This window comes from Oncorhynchus clarkii, chromosome 6 (genome assembly GCF_045791955.1).
Source record: "Oncorhynchus clarkii lewisi isolate Uvic-CL-2024 chromosome 6, UVic_Ocla_1.0, whole genome shotgun sequence".
Classification (NCBI taxonomy): Eukaryota; Metazoa; Chordata; class Actinopteri; order Salmoniformes; family Salmonidae; genus Oncorhynchus; species Oncorhynchus clarkii.
The window spans coordinates 82,884,112-82,904,290 of NC_092152.1; the positions used below are offsets into that span (position 1 = coordinate 82,884,112).

Sequence of the window (20,179 nt, forward strand, 5' to 3'; positions counted from 1 at the left end):
TGGTCCTGAGAGGCCAGGTGTCACATCCACAAAATGGTCCTGAGAGGCCAGGTGTCACATCCACAAAATGGTCCTGAGAGGCCAGGTGTCACATCCACAAAATGGTCCTGAGAGGCCAGGTGTCACATCCACAAAATGGCCCTGAGAGGCCAGGTGTCACGAGGTGTTGGACCTGTAGGTATACATTCAATACACCCATGATCAAAGATCTCAGACATCAAAGCCATTTAACTGGAGGCTAACATACCAAGAGAATACAGTCTGGGACAGATAGGGTTTTTGAGTAAATATAGTAGTATATATATAGTATTCATAAATTAAATCAACCAAAGCATGGATTGTATTGTACATGGATACTGCACACAATATTTTTCTGTTGTCCAGAGTCCAGAGCACATGGCAACCAGTTGAGGAATAGCGACAAAATCGCACAGGCATGCTAGTGGAAAGATAAGTCATCCATCTTGTCAGAGATATAATCAAAATCTCCATTTGGATCTGTTGTATTTAATCACTAGGTACTCTGTATTAGAGTAATCTGTTGTATTTAATGACTAGGTACTCTGCATTAGAGTAATCTGTTGTATTTAATGACTTGGTAGTCTTTATTACAGTGATCTGTTGTATTTAATGACTTGGTAGTCTTTATTACAGTGATCTGTTGTATTTAATGACTAGGTGCTCTGCATTAGAGTAATCTGTTGTATTTAATGACTAGGTACTCTGCATTAGAGTAATCTGTTGTATTTAATCACTAGGTACTCTGTATTACAGTAATATGTTGTATTTCATGACTAGGTACTCTATATTACAGTAATCTGTTGTATTTAATCACTAGGTACTCTGTATTACAGTTCTCCGTTATATTTAATGACTAGGTACTCTATATTACAGTAATCTGTTGTAAATAATGACTAGGTACTCTTTTTTTTTACAGTACTCTGTTGTCTTTAGTGACTAGGTACTCTTTATTATAGTAATCTGTTGTATTTAATGAGTAGGCACTCTTTATTACAGTACTCCATTATATTTAATGGCTAGATACTCTTTATTACAGTAATCTGTTGTATTTAATGACTATGTACCAGTTATTACAGTACTTTGTTTACCAATAACATCTGCTAAATATGTGTATGTGACCAATAGAATTTGATTTTATTTGATGTCAGACTGGGAAGAATGCACATTATCAAATGGGGGACCTTCAGTATGGGAAAGAGGGTTGTAAGGCCTGTGAGGAGAGCAGGGATGAAGAAGGAGGGAGGAGAAGAAAGGGAGAGGAAGGGAGTGAGGGGAGGGGCAGAGAGAGGGATGGAGCCACAGGGGGTTCTGGGTAACAGCCAGGAGGGTCTTATGATTCCAAGGAGGCGGGGGATGGGAGACCAGGGGCTGCTGGGTCCAAGCTGTCTTTGAGCTCCGCTCAGGCGTTAGGGCAGGAGAGAAAAGACACACAAATGCAACAAAAACACACTATACACACTCTCTATCTCACTCTCTCTCTCTTTCTCTCTCTCTGTCTCTCTCTCGTTCACTCTCTCTCACGCTCTCTCGCTCTCTCTCTCTGCCCAGCAATGACCTTTACTGCGTACAGACCCAAACTTACCTCCTGACTATTTTCACTAAATCCCAATCAGAGTAATCTCCTGGAAGGAAAACATGGGCTTTTGTGAAAGCCTCTACGGTTGAGATGTTTGGAACGACAGTACTTATCACAGATGTTTCACATAAAATATTGATTGTATTAGTACCCGATTACGATTATGACACCCAAACAGTTTAGCACAGAAAGGTTTGCTCACTTTCCACAGCAGAAATAGCACCCCTCACCTTTCCTGACGCCATTGTTCAATAGCACTACGCTGCCCAACCAAACAAAAAGGCAGTAACTGCTCATAGTGTGGAACTGATAAATATGGCTTCTATTTACCTTGTTTTCACAGTAACTTTATCCAGTTACTGCTAACATGACCCCCAAAATAGATACAATTCAACTTCGAGAAGAAAGGCAGGAAACAATGGCAGAAAAACATGCAAATGGAAACAGGCATAGGGAAACATGTGTAGGGAAACAGGCATAGGGAAACATGCATAGGGAAACATGCATAGGGAAACAGGCATAGGGAAACAGGTATAGGGAAACGTGTAGGGAAACAGGCATAGGGAAACAGGCATAAGGAAACATGCATAGGGAAACATGCATAGGGAAACAGGCATAGGGAAACATGCATAGGGAAACATGTGTAGGGAAACAGGCATAGGGAAATGTGCATAGGGAAACAGGCATAGGGAAACATGTGTAGGGAAACAGGCATAGGGAAACAGGCATAGGGAAACATGCATAGGGAAACAGGCATAGGGAAACATGCATAGGGAAACATGTGTAGGGAAACATGTGTAGGGAAACATGTGTAGGGAAACAGGCATAGGGAAACATGTGTAGGGAAACATGCGTAGGGAAACATGTGTAGGGAAACAGGCGTAGGGAAACATGTGTAGGAAACATGTGTAGGAAACATGTGTAGGAAACATGTGTAGGGAAACATGCATAGGGAAACATGCATAGGGAAACATTCGTAAGGAAACATTTATACTCTGTATAGTCGTCGACCTCTCTATTTGCAAACAAGAGAGTATGAAGTATTCAATACCAAGAACGTCTTTCAATAGTTATCAACGGCTATCTACAGTCCCAGCTAGTGATAGGGCTGGCACAATGAGACACAGCGAGAGAGAGAGAGATAGATGGATGTATATAGAGAGGGAGGGAGAGAGAGCAAGAGAATAGAGAGAGAGAGAGAGAGAGAGGGGGAGAGAGAGAGAGAGAGAGTGAAAGAGAGAGTGAAAGAGAGAGTGAGTGGTGCAGCCCACATCTAGAGGAGTACAGAGCAGTGAGAGGGATAGAGGCAGCGTTAACTGCTGCTCCAGGGCTGCATGCAGCTGTCTGGTCTGGTCTGGGCTGAGAGGGAGCAGGAGAGAGGGAGGGGCAGCTCATAGGAGGAGGACAGGACATGAAGGGAGAAAGAGGAGAGACGGGGTAAGAAGAGGGGAGGAGAGAAACAGATGAGCGTGAGCGGAGCATAGTAGGCCGGTTGACTGGATGTATCGTTGAGAAGCTAGGAGAAACTGGCAGACTGCAGCTGGTCTATAAAAGGGAGGAAAGGGGCGGGGTTGTAATTTGAGAGGGCCTGACAGATCGGGCTATAGTGTCACTACTCTACTCAGCACTAAGGTAAGATATTGTTTTCACTGAGAGGACTGTCTTTGGAGAGGAATTCAGATATACTATGGATGGCTGTGTGTGTGTGTGTGTGTGTGTGTGTGTGTGTGTGTGTGTGTGTGTGTGTGTGTGTGTGTGTGTGTGTGTGTGTGTGTGTGTGTGTGTGTGTGTGTGTGTGTGTGTGTGTGTGTGTGAGCGAGAGAGTTGGGGGGTATTTCCTGTCCTTTCAAGGCTGTCATAACCATCTCCTGGGGTTATGAGATGGATGGATCACATATACAGTTAGATGGTGACGAGTTAGGTGTAGGCTATGGCTTGCACGGGGACACCCTGCCATGACTGGAGCTGAGAGACACCATGCTTTAGTCTCACTGCGTTGTCAGTGAGAGACAGAGAGCAGCGTACGCAGTCCCGCGTGCCATCCACTGGTGACAAATTAATGAGTGTCCTTGTGGTGAGAACTCAATGCCAGTGCTCTTTCTCTGCTGCCCTGAGGCCTCTTCCTGCTGTTCTGCTGTTTCACATCAATACTTTAACAAGCTAAGCATTATGCTCAGAGTCATTCTAGGGGTAGCTTCTTTAACTCTGCTTTTTGAGAGGAAGGAGGGGGGTAAACGAGGAAGGAAAGGAATTGAGATGTGCTGTGAGTGGAATGAGTACCATTTCATTACTCCCACAGCACTCAGAGGTGAGAATCTCGGGAATACAAAAAGTGCTGTGACAGCGGCTGTCTGTGGACTTGTCGAGCTCCAGCTATATCAATGCCGCACCACACTCCTTCACCTCCACGACAGAGTGATTACTGGTCTGTCTGTGGACTTGTCGAGCTCCAGCTATATCAATGCCGCACCACACTCCTTCACGACAAAGTGATTACTGGTCTGTCTGTGGACATGTCGAGCTCCAGCTATATCAATGCCTCACCACACTCCTTCACCTCCACGACAGAGTGATTACTGGTCTGTCTGTGGACATGTCGAGCTCCAGCTATATCAATGCCGCACCACACTCCTTCACGACAAAGTGATTACTGGTCTGTCTGTGGACATGTCGAGCTCCAGCTATATCAATGCCTCACCACACTCCTTCACCTCCACGACAGAGTGATTACTGGTCTGTCTGTGGACATGTCGAGCTCCAGCTATATCAATGCCGCACCACACTCCTTCACGACAAAGTGATTACTGGTCTGTCTGTGGACATGTCGAGCTCCAGCTATATCAATGCCGCACCACACTCCTTCACCTCCACGACAGAGTGATTACTGGTCTGCCTGTGGGTGAGATGGGTGAGAGTGATTACTGGTCTGCCTGTGGATGGGATGGGTGGGAGTGATTACTGGTCTGCCTGTGGGTGGGATGGGAGAGAGTGATTACTGGTCTGCCTGTGGGTGGGATGGGTGAGAGTGATTACTGGTCTGCCTGTGGGTGGGATGGGAGTGATTACTGGTCTGCCTGTGGGTGAGATGGGTGAGAGTGATTACTGGTCTGCCTGTGGGTGGGATGGGAGTGATTACTGGTCTGCCTGTGGGTGGGATGGGTGAGAGTGATTACTGGTCTGCCTGTGGGTGGGATGGGTGAGAGCGATTACTGGTCTGCCTGTGGGTGGGATGGGTGGGATTACTGGTCTGCCTGTGGGTGGGATGGGTGAGAGGGATTACTGGTCTGCCCGTGGGTGGGATGGGTGTGATTACTGGTCTGCATGTGGGTGGGATGGGTGAGAGTGATTACTGGTCTGCCTGTGGGTGGGATGGGTGAGAGTGATTACTGGTCTGCCCGTGGGTGGGATGGGTGTGATTACTGGTCTGCATGTGGGTGGGGTGGGTGAGAGTGATTACTGGTCTGCCTGTGGGTGGGATGGGTGAGAGTGATTACTGGTTTGTCTGTGGGTGGGATGGGAGTGATTACTGGTCTGTCTGTGCGTGGGATGGGTGAGAGTGATTACTGGTCTGTCTGTGGGTGGGATGGGAGTGATTACTGGTCTGCCTGTGGGTGGGATGGGAGTGATTACTGGTCTGCCTGTGGGTGGGATGGGTGAGAGTGATTACTGGTCTGCCTGTGGGTGGGATGGGTGAGAGTGATTACTGGTCTGCCTGTGGGTGGGATGGGTGAGAGGGATTACTGGTCTGCCTGTGGGTGGGATGGGTGAGAGTGATTAGTGGCCTGCCTGTGGGTGGGATGGGTTAGAGTGATTACTGGTCTGCCTGTGGGTGGGATGGGAGTGATTACTGGCCTGCCTGTGGGTGGGATGGGTGAGAGTGATTACTGATCTGCCTATGGGTGGGATGGGTGAGAGTGATTACTGGTCTGCCTGTGGGTGGGATGGGTTAGAGTGAGTACTGGTCTGCCTGTGGGTGAGAGGGATTACTGGTCTGCCTGTGGGTGGGATGGGTGAGAGTGATTACTGGCCTGCCTGTGGGTGGGATGGGAGTGATTACTGGTCTGCCTGTGGGTGGGGTGGGTGAGAGTGATTACTGGTGTGCCTATGGGTAGGTTGGGTGAGAGGGATTACTGGTCTGCCTGTGGGTGGGATGGATGAGAGTGAGTACTGGCCTGCCTGTGGGTGGGATGGGAGTGATTACTGGATTGTGTGCACTGCTTGGTCTCCACCGGCTGAAGACCAGATGTAGACTGCAGTCTGTAGGACAGGAAGAGACCATGGCAGCATGGAAACAGGGACATCTCTATTTGCACACAGCACTGTTCCCACCCCAGAACAATGCTGAATTGTGGCTGTGGTGATGTCATCTTGTCACAGATCTGACAGTGTCGTAAATCTCCTTTCCTGAAGAACTTCCTGTCTGTTTTTTTTCTATGTATGTATTTAACAAGTCAGTTAAGAATAAATTCTTACTTACAATGACAGCCTACCAGTGAGTTAACTGCCTTGTTCAGGGGCAGAACAACTGATTTTTATCTTGTCAGCTTGGGGATTCGATCCAGCAATCTTTCAGTTACTGGCCCAACGCTCTAACCACTTGGCTACCTGCCGCTGTCTGTAAGCAGACGTTCCCCTTTACCACACCTAGGATCTATTCACCTTCCCTGATGTATCATCGATCGTTAGTGGGACAAACCTCAAAACTGTCCTTGGATCAGTGTCTAAGGGCCATCCAGCTCTACACCTGTGATTAGGTCTAGTGTGACCCAGAAGATAGTTGTATCTCACGCTGCAAGGCAGCAATTCGGTCAGTATATGCTTGTGGGTAACGACAAACAAAAGTAGTGGTTTGAGTGTTTTTATGATGGAGTCGACCACTTCCCCTCGCTGGGAAGTGAAGTGGCTGGCTTGCTGTTTTGCAAGGTTTCATGGGTCCAAGCTCAGGACATATGTGTCACAAAGGAATCCTTTCATGGAGCCGCCTCCTCGTTAGTAGTTGCTGATGTCAGACTCAAATCACTTCTGAGGGACTGCTCTTGTGAGGGACTGCTCTTGTGAGGGACTGCTCTTGTGATGGACTGCTCTTGTCTACCTTTATTTACTTACTCGCTATTTTCTGTGAAATATTTTCTTGTGGCGTTGAACATTTCACACTCTGACTAACATGGGATTTGAATTGCCATGACAGCACTGACAAAATTCCTCTGAACTATAGGGGTGGACAGAAGTGATTTTGAAGAAAGCAACACTCCTCTTTACTGTCTTTACTAGTGCAGGTTTCTCTAGGGATTTTGGAACAGCAACACTCCTCTTTACTGTCTTTACTAATGGGGGTTTCTCTGGGGATTTTGGAACAGCAACACTCCTCTTTACTGTCTTTACTAATGGGGGTTTCTCTAGGGATTTTGGAACAGCAACACTCCTCTTTACTGTCTTTACTAATGGGGGTTTCTCTGGGGATTTTGGAACAGCAACACTCCTCTTTACTGTCTTTACTAATGGGGGTTTCTCTGGGGATTTTGGAACAGCAACACTCCTCTTTACTGTCTTTACTAATGGGGGTTTCTCTGGGGATTTTGGAACAGCAACACTCCTCTTTACTGTCTTTACTAATGGGGGTTTCTCTAGGGATTTTGGAACAGCAACACTCCTCGTTACTGTCTTTACTAATGGGGGTTTCTCTAGGGATTTTGGAACAGCAATCTCGAAGTTAAAGGAGAACTCCACCCAAAAACAATATTTTGGTATTTGTTTCATTAGTCCATTGTTGACATAATCCCAAAATGTTTTGCTTGTCAGCAATCAATTTTTCAAGATACATAACTTTCAAAATACAGAAATCATCACCATATGATGATGCGTTTTGCATCATATGATACAAAATGCATCACACAGAGATGATTTCTATATTTTGAAAGTTGATTGCTGACCATCAAAACATTTTGGGACTATTTTAACAATGGACCAAAATACCAAAATATACTTTTTGGTGGCGTTTTCCTTTAATACTCTAATGTGGTATGATCATTTAATACTCTAATGTGGTATGATCATTTAATACTCTAATGTGGTATGATCATTTAATACTCTAATGTGGTATGATCATTTAATACTCTAATGTGGTATGATCATTTAATACTCTAATGTGGTATGGTCATTTTGTGTTTTTTCCCTAAATCTAAAATAATCCAATTATGTTCAACCAGCCGGTTGATCTAAGCTGTTAACCATGAATGCCCACTAACCTGTCAACTAAACAGCTGACCTTCTGCTCACATGGACCAGCATATACAGTAACCAGAAAACCACCATGTCAGCACATTCAACATGATAAAACAGCAACTAACTGGTGCCTTCAATACATCCCAGTGCTGGTATTGCAGAAACTCCTTTCTGAACCTCCCTCCTTAATATCTCTCCATCTCTTCTCCATCTCTTCTCCATCTCTTCTCCATCAGATGTCATGGCGTCCGACATACCGAAGCTCCAAGTTTCGAAACGTCTACGGCAAAGTGGCCAACCGGGAGCACTGCTTTGACGGCATTCCCATCACCAAGAACGTCCATGACAACCACTTCTGTGCCGTCAATGCCAAGTTCCTGGCCATCGTCACGGAGAGTGCCGGTGGAGGGTCCTTTATCGTTATCCCTGTCTCCCAGGTAACCATGGCAGCAGGCCAACAGTGAGGCATTACGTTCTCTGGGCTGCATATCTCTCTGAAACATCTACTCTGAGAATGATTTGTATATTTTTGCACTTTAGGTTGTCCTTTTCTCAAAATCAAAGCACATGACATTGTTTCACCCCTTCCACCACCAATGTGTAGCGCCCATTTGGGAGGTGCCACGGCAGCCATTTTACGTAACAACGATCACCACACATGTGGTGCGGTGTGATTGACTCCTAATATAACCCTGTAAAGACCAGTGCCAACCCTAACCCTGTAAAGACCAGTGCCAACCCTAACCCTGTAAAGACCAGTGCCAACCCTAACCCTGTAAAGACCAGTGCCAACCCTAACCCTGTAAAGACCAGTGCCAACCCTAACCCTGTAAAGACCAGTGTCAACCCTAACCCTGTAAAGACCAGTGTCAACCCTAACCCTGTAAAGACCAGTGCCAACCCTGTAAAGACCAGTGACAATCCTAACCCTGTAAAGACCAGTGCCAACCCTAACCCTGTAAATACCAGTGCCAACCCTAACCCTGTAAATACCAGTGTCAACCCGAACCCTGTAAAGACCAGTGCCAACCCTGTAAAGACCAGTGACAATCCTAACCCTGTAAAGACCAGTGCCAACCCTAACCCTGTAAAGACCAGTGACAATCCTAACCCTGTAAAGACCAGTGCCAACCCTGTAAAGACCAGTGACAATCCTAACCCTGTAAAGACCAGTGCCAACCCTGTAAAGACCAGTGCCAACCCTGTAAAGACCAGTGACAACCCTAACCCTGTAAAGACCAGTGCCAACCCTAACCCTGTAAATACCAGTGCCAACCCTAACCCTGTAAATACCAGTGCCAACCCTAACCCTGTAAAGACCAGTGTCAACCCTAACCCTGTAAAGACCAGTGTCAACCCTAACCCTGTAAAGACCAGTGCCAACCCTAACCCTGTAAAGACCAGTGTCAACCCTGTAAAGACCAGTGACAACCCTAACCCTGTAAATACCAGTTTCAACCCTAACCCTGTAAAGACCAGTGCCAACCCTAACCCTGTAAATACCAGTGTCAACCCTAACCCTGTAAAGACCAGTTTCAACCCTAACCCTGTAAAGACCAGTGCCAACCCTAACCCTGTAAAGACCAGTGCCAAGTGCCAACCCTGTAAAGACCAGTGACAATCCTAACCCTGTAAATACCAGTGCCAACCCTAACCCTGTAAAGACCAGTGTCAACCCTAACCCTGTAAAGACCAGTTTCAACCCTAACCCTGTAAAGACCAGTGCCAACCCTAACCCTGTAAAGACCAGTGCCAACCCTGTAAAGACCAGTGACAATCCTAACCCTGTAAAGAGCAGTGCCAACCCTAACCCTGTAAAGACCAGTGCCAACCCTAACCCTGTAAATACCAGTGCCAACCCTAACCCTGTAAAGACCAGTGTCAACCCTAACCCTGTAAAGACCAGTGTCAACCCTAACCCTGTAAAGACCAGTGCCAACCCTAACCCTGTAAATACCAGTGCCAACCCTAACCCTGTAAATACCAGTGCCAACCCTAACCCTGTAAAGACCAGTGTCAACCCTAACCCTGTAAAGACCAGTGTCAACCCTAACCCTGTAAAGACCAGTGACAATCCTAACCCTGTAAAGACCAGTGCCAACCCTAACCCTGTAAAGACCAGTACCAACCCTAACCCTGTAAATACCAGTGCCAACCCTAACCCTGTAAAGACCAGTGCCAACCCTAACCCTGTAAAGACCAGTGTCAACCCTAACCCTGTAAATACCAGTGCCAACCCTAACCCTGTAAATACCAGTGCCAACCCTAACCCTGTAAAGACCAGTGTCAACCCTAACCCTGTAAAGACCAGTGTCAACCCTAACCCTGTAAAGACCAGTGCCAACCCTAACCCTGTAAATACCAGTGCCAACCCTAACCCTGTAAATACCAGTGCCAACCCTAACCCTGTAAAGACCAGTGTCAACCCTAACCCTGTAAAGACCAGTGTCAACCCTAACCCTGTAAATACCAGTGCCAACCCTAACCCTGTAAAGACCAGTGTCAACCCTAACCCTGTAAAGACCAGTGCCAACCCTAACCCTGTAAATACCAGTGCCAACCCTGTAAAGACCAGTGCCAACCCTGTAAAGACCAGTGCCAACCCTGTAAAGACCAGTGCCAACCCTAACCCTGTAAATACCAGTGCCAACCCAAACCCTGTAAAGACCAGTTAAAACCGAATTCCAGCCGATGTCTACTCCAGTAACTACCACCGGCTGAATCTATGACGTTAAAATGCCTATTTACTCTGTTCCATCTGACTGCGCAATCCACTGTCTCATCAGCCCAATCCACTGTCTCATCAGCCCAATCCACTGTCTCATCTGCCCAATCCACTGTCTCATCAGCCCAATCCACTGTCTCATCAGCCCAATCCACTGTCTCATCTGCCCAATCCACTGTCTCATCAGCCCAATCCACTGTCTCATCAGCCCAATCCACTGCCTCATCAGCCCAATCCACTGTCTCATCAGCCCAATCCACTGCCTCATCAGCCCAATCCACTGTCTCATCAGCCCAGGCAGGGAAGTTATAAACTTGATCACCACTATAAAAAGCATCTAGACATTATCTCCCATGTCTTTTAGACGAGCATTTGGTTTTCAACAGCAGAGATCTGTAATAACCTTGCTGTCTGTCTCTCTGACATTTGGTTTTCAACAGCAGAGATCTGTAATAACCTTGCTGTCTGTCTCTCTGACATTTGGTTTTCAACAGCAGAGATCTGTAATAACCTTGCTGTCTGTCTCTCTGACATTTACAACATTATTTCAATATAGAAATTTGATCTGCAGCTGTCCTATGTTAGTGAACGTGTCAGGAGTCGGGACGAGACAGACAGGCTGGCAGCTTTCCTTAGCCAGTCGAAATCAGACAAAATGTGGATATATACGAACAAATGTCAATAGAAAAACACGAAATGCAGCTAGTGTTCTGTAAATCCTGCTTCAGTTTGAAGTGATTGTGAACAGTGCCCTGGTGAGGGAGCAAATGTTCTATGTGAGGCGAAATCTCACACCATTAGCTCATTGTTATGGTTGTATCCCAAAAACAATCACAAGAAAACAGCTTAAACAAACGCAAATGCAGCTACTTTGTTGTTATTCTGGCTACACTGTTTGATGCGACTGTGTTAGCCAGCGTTGGCTAGCTAGCAAGCAATGGATAAGAACGTTGCCAGCCATCATGGCAACAGAACATTTAGAACAAACTACTGGATCATGTCCATAGATTTAGAACAAAAATACCTAACTTTTCTAGAGTAGCATCAGTTGTTGTCAGGGTATACAGATGATGTCACTCATTGTTTAGTATGAAACCCATCTGCACCCTGGGATATGAAAGACCAACTACTATTTACTGAGTCCTGTCTCCGCAAGAGAGACATTGCCAAGATACTTCCACTGCTTCTGGCTGCAAAGCCTTTTATCCAGAGTGCAGGCCAGAGGGCAGAGAGTTCAGGTCTTGATATGGTAATTCAGCAAGATGCTGTTATCCAAAGCAACTTTCTGTTAACATACAGTATATGTTCCATGAGTGACTTAAAGCCCAGCTTTGGTGTGGCAAGCACTATGTGTGGTGTGGCTAGCACTATGTGTGGTGTGGCTAGCACTATGTGTGGTGTGACAAGCACTATGTGTGGTGTGGCTAGCACTATGTGTGGTGTGGCTAGCACTATGTGTGGTGTGGCTAGCACTATGCTCCAATCAACTGAAGCAGTTACATTTTACATTTCCCCCATTGATGTTTTTTATTTTACCAGGCAAGTCAGTTAAGAACAAATTCTTAATATCAATGAGGGCCTAGGAACAGTGGGTTAACTGCCTTGTTCAGGGGTAGAACAACAGATTTGTACCTTGTCAGGTCAGAGGATTTGAACTTGCAACCTTTCGGTTACTAGCCCAACGCTCTAACCACTAGGATACCCTGCCAATGTTGTTTCATTTGAAGTAGTGGAATAGAGTCCAATCCAGGGTACAAGAAGGAGATCTGCAGCTGGTAAAGGGTGTAAAAATACATCTCTGCAGAACCAATATTCTAATTAGGAAAAGCAGTTATAGGAATGAAAAGGGTTGGACACACACTATAATGGAAAACCACTGTGGGGAATTTTCTGCTCTAGTATTTGACAGCTATTTATTGAATAGGAGAGAAGAAGGCATAGATACCTCAGTTTCTGCATTTTCACCAAGTGAAATATGGTGAAATATGAAAGCCACTCCATTAAAATGTTGCAGATACACCGTATTAATACCATATTGGCAGTTATGAGGGATTTCTCATTGCCGTTAGTTGTTTTGGCACTTCCATCAACGATGGTCTTTTGATGGGACAAGCTGTGAACAATACCGCTCTGCTCCAAGATCTTCCATTCTTTATTGCCATGGTCCCTCTCTTTCCACCTCATGCCAAGTTATACTACACTACCTAGAATGCCCCACCCTGTCCCTGTCATGGTCCCAAAGCATTCTACAGCTTTCACTTGGATCAGGCATCAATGGCTCTTTTGTCATGGGTATCCAGAGTCATTCAGCTTACTGTGTTGTCATTCATCTGGCTGAGCTCATGGCTTTTATCTGTTCGATTGCCTCATAATTGGCTCATGTGTTTCGGTGTAAGACTTGGGCTACTTTCCCATGCTACCTGGGCTACTTTCCCATGCTACTTGGGCTACTTTCGCAGCCCTCCTCGAAGCAGCTTTCTGCTCGTCTGATTGCAGAATTTCCAACACATATTTTTAACCCTACATTTATTTCTAAGTACCATCCACAGGGTCTGAAAGGCGGCTCATATACTCCCCCTTCACAAAAGTGTTGACCCGTATGACCTAAATAATTATAGTCCCATTTCCAAACTCTATTGCCCAGCAAAGATTCTAGAATCCTTGGTAAATACTCAGTTTAGATATTTTATAACAATGAAATGTATTCTAAATGTACACCAGTCAGGTTCCAGACCAGGTCATAGCACCATCTCTGATACTTCTTGGTTTTAAATGATGTCTTTAATTGTTTGGATGAGAAAACACATTGTGCAGACCTTTTTTTTTGACCTGTCTAAAGCCTTCAACACTGTGGATTGCGCATTACTTGTTCAAAGGCTTTCATCAATTGATCATGACCAGGCTGGTTTGAAACTATGTTAAAGGATAGAATACAGTGTGTGTTTACTGATGGTGTTAAATCAGGTTTTCTGGATTTAACATAGAGTCCCACAGGGATTGATTCTCGGTCCTGTTCTTTTCACTATTTACATTAACAATATTGTCACCTGAATGCAGATGACACTGTGGTGCATGCTATTGCCCCCACAGCTGACCAGACTCTATCAGAGCTTTAATCTGTCTTTATTGCCCTGCAGAACGCTTTTGTTGAAATGAAATGGTTACTTAATGCAGGTAAAAACAAGTATATGTTATTTTCCAAATCATGTAAAAATGTATCTGATGATTAATGCATACCTACTTTGGACGGTGCCCTCATTGATCGTGTCCACGCTTATACATATCTGGGTATCTGAATTTACAAAATGCTACTATATCTTTTCAAAGAAGAGTTAGTTAAGAATGTAGAATTAAAATAGTATTTTTCTGTTGGAACAGGTCCTGTCCTTCGTTATAAAGCAGAAAACAAATAATTCAGTCAACATTCATTCTGGTTATTGATGAAGGTAATGTCATCTAACGGTTAAGCTGGCTAAGAAGAAAAACTAAACAACCACCTGTTTGATACACAATCCCTCCACAACACCTGTCGGAAAATTCAGTGTTATGGTTGTAATAGCATTTGTTGGCTGTTATTCATTGGCTTTACAAATCTGGTTTTGATTTTGAGTCTATGAATATGTTCACAGCATTACACACAGACACACAGGAGCAATGTTGTGTGCATCACCTGAAATCTGCCTTGTTTTATGAAATACTATACATTATTATAAATAAATACACAAATTCACAAATGCTATACTATCCAGTCTTTCTACTTTGCACATTCTTCCACTGCAAATCTACCATTCCAGTGTTTTACTTGCTATATTGTATTTACTTCGCCACCATGGCCTTTTTTTTGCCTTTACCTCCCTTATCTCTCCTCATTTGCTCACATTGTATATAGACTTATTTTTCTACTGTATTATTATTGACTGTATGGTTGTTTTACTCCATGTGTAACTCTCTGTTGTTGTATGTGTCGAATTGCTATGCTTTATCTTGGCCAGGTCGCAGTTGTAAATGAGAACTTGTTCTCAACTTGCCTACCTGGTTAAATAAAGGTGTTCTCAACTTGCCTACCTGGTTAAATAAAGGTGTTCTCAACTAGCCTACCTGGTTAAATAAAGGTGTTCTCAACTAGCCTACCTGGTTAAATAAAGGTGTTCTCAACTTGCCTACCTGGTTAAATAAAGGTCAAATAAAATAAATCAAATAAAATATGTCAGTAGGGCTGGAGTAGTGGAATGGAAATAGCATACAGAGGCTATGACTCTTGTACAGTGAAGAAGGGAAAAAACATGAGTAGAAGAAGTATGGTAGGCAAAATGATGTCACCAGTCCCAGTTTAACCATCGGAAAATCCACCCCCCCACTCCCATGCTGGGTAGATTCAGGCGTTGTGGAGAGAGATGTCCCACTGAGCACAGATGTCATTTCAACGTCTACTTGTGATTTACATTTGGTTGAGTTGTCAACTATTATGTAACCTTCAGGTGAAACTGAGATATTAAACCTACAGATATGATGTAACCTTCAGGTGAAACTGAGATATTAAACCTACAGATATGATGTAACCTTCAGGTGAACTTGAGATATTAAACCTACAGATATGATGTAACCTTCAGGTGAATCTGAGGTATTAAACCTACAGATATGATGTACCCTTCAGGTGAAACTGAGATATTAAACCTATAGATATGATGTAACCTTCAGGTGAATCTGAGGCATTAGTTCTACAGATATGATGTAACCTTCAGGTGAATCTGAGATATTAAACCTACAGATATGATGTAACCTTCAGGTGAAACTGAGATATTAAACCTACAGATATGATGTAACCTTCAGGTGAAACTGAGATATTAAACCTACAGATATGATGTAACCTTCAGGTGAATCTGAGGCATTAGTTCTACAGATATGATGTAACCTTCAGGTGAATCTGAGATATTAAACCTACAGATATGATGTAACCTTCAGGTGAATCTGAGGCATTAGTTCTGCAGATATGATGTAACCTTCAGGTGAATCTGAGGTATGGGTTCTACAGATATGATGTAACCTTCAGGTGAATCTGAGGCATTAGTTCTACAGATATGATGTAACCTTCAGGTGAATCTGAGGCATTAGTTCTACAGATATGATGTAACCTTCAGGTGAATCTGAGATATTAAACCTACAGATATGATGTAACTTTCAGGTGAATCTGAGGCATTAGTTCTGCAGATATGATGTAACCTTCAGGTGAATCTGAGGTATTGGTTCTACAGATATGATGTAACCTTCAGGTGAATCTGAGGTATGGGTTCTACAGATATTATGTAACCTTCAGGTGAATCTGAGGCATTAGTTCTACAGATATGATGTAACCTTCAGGTGAATCTGAGGTATGGGTTCTACAGATATGATGTAACCTTCAGGTGAATCTGAGGTATTAAACCTACAGATATGATGTAACCTTCAGGTGAATCTGAGGCATTAGTTCTACAGATATGATGTAACCTTCAGGTGAATCTGAGGTATTGGTTCTACAGATATGATGTAACCTTCAGGTGAATCTGAGGCATTAGTTCTACAGATATGATGTCACCTTCAGGTGAATCTGAGGTATGGGTTCTACAGATATGATGTAACCTTCAGGTGAATCTGAGGTATGGGTTCTACAGATATGATGTCACCTTCAGGTGAATCTGAGGTATGGGTTCTACAGATATGATGTAAACATGTATAAAGAGAATGTACTTAATGGTGTGTTTGTGTTTCTCACCAATCTGTGTGTGTGTGTGTGTGTGTGTGTGTGTGTGTGTGTGTGTGTGTGTGTGTGTGTGTGTGTGTGTGTGTGTGTGTGTGTGTGTGTGTGTGTGTGTGTGTGTGTGTGTGTGTGTGTGTGTGTGTGTGTGCATTTGTTTCCCTATCAGTGTGTAGAGCTGCTGTGTGTCTAAGTGTGAACACAGCAGGGTACTCCAGTCCTGTGTTAGAGAGTCTCTGGTGAACACAGCAGGGTATAACAGTCCTGTGTTAGAGAGTCTCTGGTGATAATGTGTTGTGTGGCTGTTGCCAGATGACATCATGAGAATGTCTGTAATTGGAAGTCTTTTGTCTTTAACCCTTAAAGGGAACCAACCAGTGTACTGAATGCCCAGAGGGCCTGGTTCAACCCAAGGTCTCATTCACGCCATCTCAGAATTGTGATCCAGATTCACCCTGGCGTCTACCTGGTGCCCTCCCTTTGTCCTCTATTTATTAATATTCAAAGACTTTGAATTCCATAACCAACTTAATAATGGCATAATCCTGTAAGATTTACACTGAGGCCCAACATGCTTCTACATGATGATATCAAGCTTTGTTTTAATATTTGATCAGATGTGTTGCCCACTTTCCCTCAGCTAATGAGTAATGAATATTTCTGATTAAAACTGACATCTGACATGTCTGTTGAGTATTGAGGACCTATGGGAAATCAAACAGGAGATGATGAGTTTAGCTAATAGAAGAAATCTCTGGAAGAAAGTCTACATTAGTAAATTACACACTAATTGAGAATAGTTGGTAAAGTTGTACTGTTGGGAAGCTGTCGAGATTGGACTCTTTTTCTGAAAAGCCTGGGAAGGGACTTTAGCTGTAAATCTGTTCTGCCATGAAAAGGATACTCCAAGTTATGAATGCTGCCATTGGTTTGTCACACACACACACACACACACACACACACACACACACACACACACACACACACACACACACACACACACACACACACACACACACACACACACACACAGCCAGTTCCACTCAGGCTTGGCCTGAGGCTCTCAGCCATATGTCTCTGAGGACATAAGAAGGAGGTCAGTGGATTGAAGTGACATCAAACATTCATGACATCATGACCAACATGGAGAGGTCTCAGCCATGATCCATCCAAGTCTGCTAATCCAGCGCCTCCCTGTGGACGTGGAGGCACATTGCAATAACAATCCTTTGGTTGTCCCTGGTCCTTAAACAAAGGAAATTATGTTATTTCTTCAATGTGTATTTCTCGGCTGCATTGTGTTTATGTTGATTGACTTTAACAGTCAAGTGTTGAGTTTGTTTGGTGATTGAAGGATCACCTGGGAAACATTGTTACAGCATCAGTACACGTACACATTGTTACAGCATCAGTACACTTACACATTGTTACAGCATCAGTACACGTACACATTGTTACAGCATCAGTACACATTGTTACAGCATCAGTACACATACACATTGTTACAGCATCAGTACACATTGTTACAGCATCAGTACACATACACATTGTTACAGCATCAGTACACATTGTTACAGCATCAGTACACTTACACATTGTTACAGCATCAGTACACATTGTTACAGCATCAGTACACGTACACATTGTTACAGCATCAGTACACGTACACATTGTTACAGCATCAGTACACATTGTTACAGCATCAGTACACGTACACATTGTTACAGCATCAGTACACTTACACATTGTTACAGCATCAGTACACATTGTTACAGCATCCGTACACTTACACATTGTTACAGCATCAGGACACGTACACATTGTTACAGCATCAGTACACGTACACATTGTTACAGCATCAGTACACGTACACATTGTTACAGCATCAGTACACTTACACATTGTTACAGCATCAGTACACGTACACGTTGTTACAGCATCAGTACACGTACACATTGTTACAGCATCAGTACACTTACACATTGTTACAGCATCAGTACACTTACACATTGTTACAGCATCAGTACACGTACACGTTGTTACAGCATCAGTACACGTACACATTGTTACAGCATCAGTACACATTGTTACAGCATCAGTACACGTACACATTGTTACAGCATCAGTACACTTACACATTGTTACAGCATCAGTACACATTGTTACAGCATCAGTACACTTACACATTGTTACAGCATCAGGACACATTGTTACAGCATCAGTACACATTGTTACAGCATCAGTACACATTGTTAAAGCATCAGTACACTTACACATTGTTACAGCATCAGTACACATTGTTACAGCATCAGTACACATTGTTACAGCATCAGTACACATTGTTACAGCATCAGTACACTTACACATTGTTACAGCATCAGGACACATTGTTACAGCATCAGTACACATTGTTACAGCATCAGTACACGTACACATTGTTACAGCATCAGTACACTTACACATTGTTACAGCATCAGTACACATTGTTACAGCATCAGTACACATTGTTACAGCATCAGTACACTTACACATTGTTACAGCATCAGGACACATTGTTACAGCATCAGTACACATTGTTACAGCATCAGTACACGTACACATTGTTACAGCATCAGTACACTTACACATTGTTACAGCATCAGTACACATTGTTACAGCATCAGTACACGTACACATTGTTACAGCATCAGTACACATTGTTACAGCATCAGTACACGTACACATTGTTACAGCATCAGTACACGTACACATTGTTACAGCATCAGTACACTTACACATTGTTACAGCATCAGTACACGTACACGTTGTTACAGCATCAGTACACGTACACATTGTTACAGCATCAGTACACTTACACATTGTTACAGCATCAGTACACATTGTTACAGCATCAGTACACATTGTTACAGCATCAGTACACATTGTTACAGCATCAGTACACTTACACATTGTTACAGCATCAGGACACATTGTTACAGCATCAGTACACATTGTTACAGCATCAGTACACGTACACATTGTTACAGCATCAGTACACTTACACATTGTTACAGCATCAGTACACATTGTTACAGCATCAGTACACATTGTTACAGCATCAGTAAACTTACACATTGTTACAGCATCAGGACACATTGTTACAGCATCAGTACACATTGTTACAGCATCAGTACACGTACACATTGTTACAGCATCAGTACACTTACACATTGTTACAGCATCAGTACACATTGTTACAGCATCAGTACACGTACACATTGTTACAGCATCAGTACACATTGTTACAGCATCAGTACACGTACACATTGTTACAGCATCAGTACACGTACACATTGTTACAGCATCAGTACACTTACACATTGTTACAGCATCAGTACACGTACACGTTGTTACAGCATCAGTACACGTACACATTGTTACAGCATCAGTACACTTACACATTGTTACAGCATCAGTACACTTACACATTGTTACAGCATCAGTACACGTACACGTTGTTACAGCATCAGTACACGTACACATTGTTACAGCATCAGTACACATTGTTACAGCATCAGTACACGTACACATTGTTACAGCATCAGTACACATTGTTAAAGCATCAGTACACTTACACATTGTTACAGCATCAGTACACATTGTTACAGCATCAGTACACATTGTTACAGCATCAGTACACATTGTTACAGCATCAGTACACTTACACATTGTTACAGCATCAGGACACATTGTTACAGCATCAGTACACATTGTTACAGCATCAGTACACGTACACATTGTTACAGCATCAGTACACTTACACATTGTTACAGCATCAGTACACATTGTTACAGCATCAGTACACATTGTTACAGCATCAGTACACTTACACATTGTTACAGCATCAGGACACATTGTTACAGCA

The 20,179-nt window shown here is 43.6% G+C and overlaps 1 protein-coding gene across 3 annotated transcripts in view; it reads left to right on the top strand.

Moving 5' to 3' along the window:
* The window catches only part of LOC139411726 (coronin-2B), a 79,545-nt gene that overhangs the window by 47,566 nt on the left and 11,800 nt on the right, over positions 1–20,179 (top strand). For 2 of the 3 annotated variants that reach the window (XR_011634621.1, XM_071158399.1), the window contains exon 2: positions 8,056–8,256. Coding sequence is in view for 1 of the 3 variants with exons in the window: in XM_071158399.1 (XP_071014500.1) it covers positions 8,056–8,256 (201 nt within the window). In the remaining 2 variants the exon portion in view is untranslated. Of the gene's footprint in view, positions 1–3,020; positions 3,230–8,055; positions 8,257–20,179 lie in introns of those variants that run through there. The other variant, XR_011634622.1, reaches the window with a different exon arrangement.